Raw genomic sequence first — 6,315 nt, 5'->3', positions numbered from 1 at the left:
TACATAGTAGGGGCTGAATATATATATTTTAATACATAAGTGGCATAATTTATAACCTCTCGATATTTTACAACATTTGGCCAGTAAATACTTCAAAAAGTCTTATGCTGGAATCTTGTTGTATGGTGATTTTGGGAGCTCTTGAATGATTTTACAATACTTTTTTTTAGTATATTTGGTTTGGTACCAATCTACTGTATTTAGTATAACAGTTACAGTATTGTTAACATACTTAATACCAAACCTACAAAAGAAATTTTGATTAACTTGCCTAATAGCTCTTGAATTGTTTATAAATTATGTGATGCCCAAAACTGTTCTAAGAAAATGTTAGCTTGCAAAATAACATTTTTCTTTCAAAATTCAAGACACATTTAACATATGGATTTCACAATAAAGTTTATTAGCTGTTCTCCTCTTTCTCATAAATGGAATGGATAATGTTGATAATTCTTTACAAACCAGTACTCATTGTTTAAGAAACTGTAAGGTGGAGGTTGTCAAAAACACATATTTAATAAACAACACCAAAAAAAGCAATGGGAAGCTGAACAATATTATTAATATAAAAGACCAGAGACACTGATTTCTGAAATCATATCTACCTTTCACTACAATTTCTTGAAATTGTTCACCATGAAGATCTGTGCAACTCTAGTGAAAAGCAGCCATGAGGTGAAAGGTGTTCAGTCTGAGGGGAAAACACACACACACACACAAGGTTTTCTGCCTGTTTTCCTATTAATGAAAGGAAAACTGGAAGGAGAGGCATACAACCAAATTCAAACCCGATGACAAGAATAACAGTAACAAAAACAAAATCAAACCCACCAGGAACCATTTGAAAACTTTTATAGAAAAGAGGAGAACATGTAATCTAATTTCCCTAAAGATTTCTTTCCATAACCACCATACCCCTGTTTTCAGTTCACATGATTAAGGAAGATAAAGTCTAATCAATTAATATTTAATTAAAAAACAAACAAAAAGAGTAGGTGACAAAAGAAAAAAATATATTTTAAATATATATATGTTTGTGTGTGCAACTATGTAAAGAAAATAATTCCCATAGTTACAGAGTTTAGTTAAAGAAAGTTATATATATATTTATATATATATATTTATTATAACAAAATAGGCAGTTATTGTGGGTAAAATATTCATTAAAATCTGACCCCGAAGGATATGTTTAAAGTTTAGACTATGAATTGGACTCCTTTTCCATGGTCGTGGTTACTATATCACCACTATAATGTTGGTTTTGTCTACGAAATTTTCTCAACCTTATCTGTAAAAGGTGAGCTCCCCCTAGTACCTAAACATGGCCTCATTTCAGAAATGTGATCCTTATTACATATGGACAACTTTTGTAAGAATAGTGTTGCACAAGTATGTTAAAAATATTTAAACATTGTTATCCCTAGCAGATGTATTGGAAAGAAAAACACAGAGCCCTTAAACAATAATAGACTTTAAGAACTCTTATGAAAAAATGAATATCCCTTGGGAAATTAAGTTAATCCAGACATTAATTTTGAAATTAAAAAACATACATTTTCTTATTTGCCTATAATGAAATATTTGTTGAGATAAGACAGATCAATTGAGAAAAGGATTTGAGAACTAGTATATTGGCCAAACCATGCTATTAAAGTTAAGCGTGCACTGTTGCTCCAAGTTTACTAAATCATTGATTAAAACCACTTTTCTTTCATTTATATTGAAATTTGAAAAAATGTATATAAAGCTTTTCTGAAAATCTTTTAAAGTTACTTTCCCTTAAACATTAAGGAATTTTACCACAATTTCCCCATCTTCCCAAATTCTTAATAGCTGGTCAGGCCATTTCATTTCCAGTTCTGAAAAATGGCCACAAACCAGTAGTGATATAAAATAATACAGATGCTACAACTTGAAGGAGACACTAGGTTGCAAAAATAAGTGCGATTTGCACACCATGATGAGTGGGATAAGGTTCAACATGGAAGGAGTATTAAAGACAGACTCCAGAGGAAAGGGAAAAGAAATGTCAAAGAAAATGAGACTGGAACAGAAAAACATCAGTCCTCATAACTTTTCTTTCGCTGGAATCCAGATGTAAGGACCAGACTGTTCTTCTATGATTTGCTTCACTTGGTTGTAAATGTCTTCCAGCGTATCGCCCTGTACAATTGCTGTAATGAAATCAGAAACTTCCATTAAATTGTCTATCTTCACCATTATAATTATTGGTGAAATAGTAGATGCCAAATCTTAGAAATAGTTATTCATTCAGGAAGAGACACCATTTATGTATTGTTTGTTTAGTTAACTTGCTCATTTAATTAATTTTCCCATTTGTAAAATATAAAAACTTTTATTTTAAAAACTGATCAAAAAGTGGGATTTGGTAATTTTTACTTTCTTTTGTTTATTTGGGAAATACACACTGAAGTATTTAAAGCCAAAAGAGCATCTGTCTGCAACCTACTATTAAATGTTTCAGAAAAAAATTATAAATGTGGTAAATGTTAACATTTGGGGAATAAGGAGTAAGAGTATATAAGAATTGCTGGTACTTCTCTTACAATTTTTCTGTAAGTCTGAAATTATTACATATATAAAAAAGCAAATGGGTCACAACATCATGGCACTTAATGGTACTTAGGGTGACTACCAAATACACACTTACCATTATTTCAAACAAACAAATAACAATAATGACAAAAAATTGTTCAAAGATACCTAAGGGGTAATTTAAAGGACAAAATGAATTAGAAAGATTATTTGGAAATTGCTACTCATTCTTCTTTTTAAACAAGTAATATCTTAAAATGGATCAAGATTTATAAAGGATGAAAGTCAATTTCATAGAAGAAATAAAATCTGAGTCTATTTTTCTCCAGTCATGTGTGAGTTATTCTTATACATGTCATCCTAATCAATAACCCAAGAAATACTAAATTTCAAGAGTCCTCATCATCACTGCCTAGGTTAGATGTATTATTTTGAAAATGATAATACCAATTACTACTGGTAGATGTGGGCAGAGTTCAAAATCCTTTTCAATGGGTCACTTCATATGGCTCCAAAGCAAAATTCTATCACAAAGGGCACTGCCACATATGATGCCAACCTGTGAAATGCTCAGTAAATTCTTGTTCCAGTTTCATGGCTCTCTCAAATGTTTTTCTGGCTTGTTCTTCTGTTAGTCGCTTATTCATTTCCCTATGCAAATAAATTTAGAAATTGGTAATTACTACATTATAATACTTTCTGAAGAAAGATGACAAAGGAAGACATAAAAACATAAAATCATGAAAAGTTGAGCTCTGTTGAGACAATGAATGTCATTAAAAACTAGATTCAGTCACTGAATATGTAGCTTTATACTTGGAATGACAAAAGGGTTTAACACATCTTTGCATTGGCACAAGGCAGCCAAAAAAACTAAGATTCGACAGTTTAGATTTTGATAAAAACTTCATATCTAAATATGACTTACAGATCTCCTACCAATTCATAGATGATAAAGGGGACATAAACATTAAACAACACTATGATAAGGCAATTAGAAAAATATAGTCTGGGGAAAACTACAGAATAATTTAGTTTCTTCAATGAATAAATAGGAAAAAAAAGGAGATATGTTTGAATCAAGTTCCAAGTAAGGTCTATTCATGACAATTTGGAACTTGATTCAAACAAACTGAAAAACATACACAAAACTTATAAATCAGGAAAATTTGAACTGATATTTTACGAGTTATTAAGTGTGACATAATGATATTTTTAAATAGGAAATTCCTATCTTTCAAATACATACTGAAATATATGGATGAAATCATATAATGTCTGGTGGGGACAGTGAAACAAGATTCATCATAAATGATAATTACTGTTGCAGCTGAATGATGGGTACATGGGAGTTGGATTCCTATTTAAGAGTGAAAACTTTCAATATTTCACCATTAAATATGATGTTTGCTTTTGTATTTTGTAGATGACCTTCATGAGATTAAGAAAATTCCCTTCTATTCAGTTTTTAAAATGTTTTTGTCATGAATGGATGATAATTTTATGGAATGTTTTTTCTGTTTATTAAAATGATCATATGCTTTTATACCTAAAATCGCTAATGTGGTATACAACAATGATTAAAAAAAGCAAATAATTAAAAATTGTGGCCTGGCCGGTGTTTCTCAGTGGTTGAGCATCAATCTATGAACCAGGAGGTCAGGGTTGATTCTTGGTCAGGGCACATGCCTGGGTTGCAGGCTCGATCCCTTGTATGGGGCGTGCAGGGGCAACTGATTGATGTTTCTCTCTCTTCATTGATGATTCTCTCTCTCCCTTTCCCTTCCTCTCTGAAATTAAAAAAATATTTTAAAAACTTGTTGTAAAATATACATGACGTAAAAGCTACTATTTAAACCATTTTTACATGTACAGCTCAGGAGTATTAATACCTTCCTTCATGTTGTTGGAACCATCACCAACATCCATCCCTATAATTCTTTTCATCTTGTAAAACCAAAATACAAGACGTATTAAAAATAACTATTCTTTCCTCCTTCTAGCCCCTGGCAACCACCATTATACTTTCTGTCTCTATGATTTTGACAACTCTAAGTACTTCATATAAGTGGAATTTGTCTTTTTTGTGACTGGCTTATTTACTTAGCATGTCTGCAAGGTTCATCCATGTTGTACCATATTGAAGAATTTCCTTCCTTTGTATGTATATTCCACATTTGCTTATCCATTCATCCCTCGATGAACACCTGAGCTTCTTCCACATATTAGCTATTGTAAATAATGCTCCTGTGAACATGGGTATACAATTATCTTTCAAGACACTGACTTCAATTCTTGTATGTATATATCCAGAAGTGGAATTGTTGCATCATATGGCATTTCTATTTTTACTTTTTTGAAGAACTGCCATACTATTTTTCATAGCGGCTGCACCATTTTACATTCCTACAACAGTGTGCAGGAGCTCCAATTTTTCCACATCCTTGCCAGCACTTGTTTTTTTGTTTTTGTTTTTTTTTTTGGTGTGATTTTGATAGTAGCTATCCGAGTACGTGTGAGGTGGTATCTCACTGCAGTTTTGATTTGTATTTCCCTAACAGTGATGTTAAGCATCTTTTCATGTGCTACTATTGTTCATTTGTGTATCTTCTTTGGAGAAATGTTTATTCAAGCACTTTACCAATTTTTGAATTGGGTTGTTTTCCTATTATTAAATTTCAGGAGTTCGCTATATATTCTGGATATTAAGCCTTTATCAGATATATGATTTGCAAACATTTTCTCCCATTCTGTGGGTTATCTTTTTACTTTGTATATTGTGCCTTTTGATACAAAAAAACTTTAAATATTTATGAAGTATAATTTAAAAAAAAATCCTCCTCACCCAAGGATATGTTTTCATTGATTATTGGAGAGAGAGAGAGAGAGAGAGGGAGAAGAGAGAGAAGAGAGAAGAGAGAAAAAAGAGGGGGGGGAGACACACACACACACACACACACACACACACACGTCAGTTGCCTCCTCTATGTGCCCTGACTAGGGATTAAACACGCAACCCAGGTAAGTGCCCTGGGAATTATATTTATAATTATAATTATATTATAATTATATTATAATCACCAGTTCATTCTATTCATCAGATTATTTATTCACTTGATTCTTAGATTCACTTGTTGATAGATGCATATTTGTTGTTCATAATTTGTATCTTTACCTTTTTCTTCTTCTTCCTCTTCTTAAAGGTTGTAGGTTCTTGGTATTCATCACTTTAATATTTCTTTGCCATTCCCTTCTGGCCTGCAAAGTTTCTGTTGAGAAATCAGCTGACAGTCGTATGGGTCTTCCCTTGTAGGTAACTGAGTTTCTTTCTCTTGCTGCTTTTAAGATTCTCACTTTCTTTAACTCTTGGCATTTTAATTATGATGTGTCTTGGTGTGGACCTCTTTGGGTTATTCTTGTTTGGGACTCTTTGTGATTCCTGGATTTGTAAGTCTATTTCTTTCACCAGGTAAGGGAAGTTTTTTGTCATTATTTCTTCAAATAGGTTTTCAATATCTTGCCTTATCTCTTCTTCTTCTGGCATCCCCATAATGTAAATGTTGGTACCCTTGTAGTTGTCCCAGAGGTTCCTTACACTATCTTCATACTTTTGGAATTTCTTTTGTTTTTTTTTCTTTTTCGGTTGGGTATGTTTTGTTTCTTTGTATTTATCTTGTTTCTTGGGATCCTCTTGTCTTCTGTTGGATCTCTGTAAATTATTCTTTATTTCACAGGAAGTATTTTCATTGTTCGTGACCC

General features: G+C 32.1%; 1 protein-coding gene across 14 annotated transcripts in view; it reads right to left on the bottom strand.

Moving 5' to 3' along the window:
• Positions 1 to 380: 380 nt before the first annotated feature.
• The window catches only part of DLG1 (discs large homolog 1), a 270,198-nt gene continuing 264,263 nt past the window's right edge, over positions 381 to 6,315 (bottom strand). For all 14 annotated transcript variants that reach the window (XM_006753379.2, XM_006753381.2, XM_006753383.2 and 11 more), the window contains 2 exons: positions 3,116 to 3,207; positions 381 to 2,174 (listed from right to left, as the gene is read on the bottom strand). In XM_006753379.2, coding sequence (XP_006753442.1) covers positions 2,068 to 2,174; positions 3,116 to 3,207 — 199 coding nt within the window. In that variant the 3' untranslated portion in view covers positions 381 to 2,067. The remainder of the gene's footprint in view (positions 2,175 to 3,115; positions 3,208 to 6,315) is intronic.

The sequence above is a fragment of the Myotis davidii genome, unplaced genomic scaffold (genome assembly GCF_000327345.1).
Source record: "Myotis davidii unplaced genomic scaffold, ASM32734v1 scaffold571, whole genome shotgun sequence".
NCBI lineage: Eukaryota > Metazoa > Chordata > Mammalia > Chiroptera > Vespertilionidae > Myotis > Myotis davidii.
The sequence above is the reverse complement of the archived record's forward strand: the minus strand, read 5'-3'. Positions and strand labels throughout refer to the sequence as shown.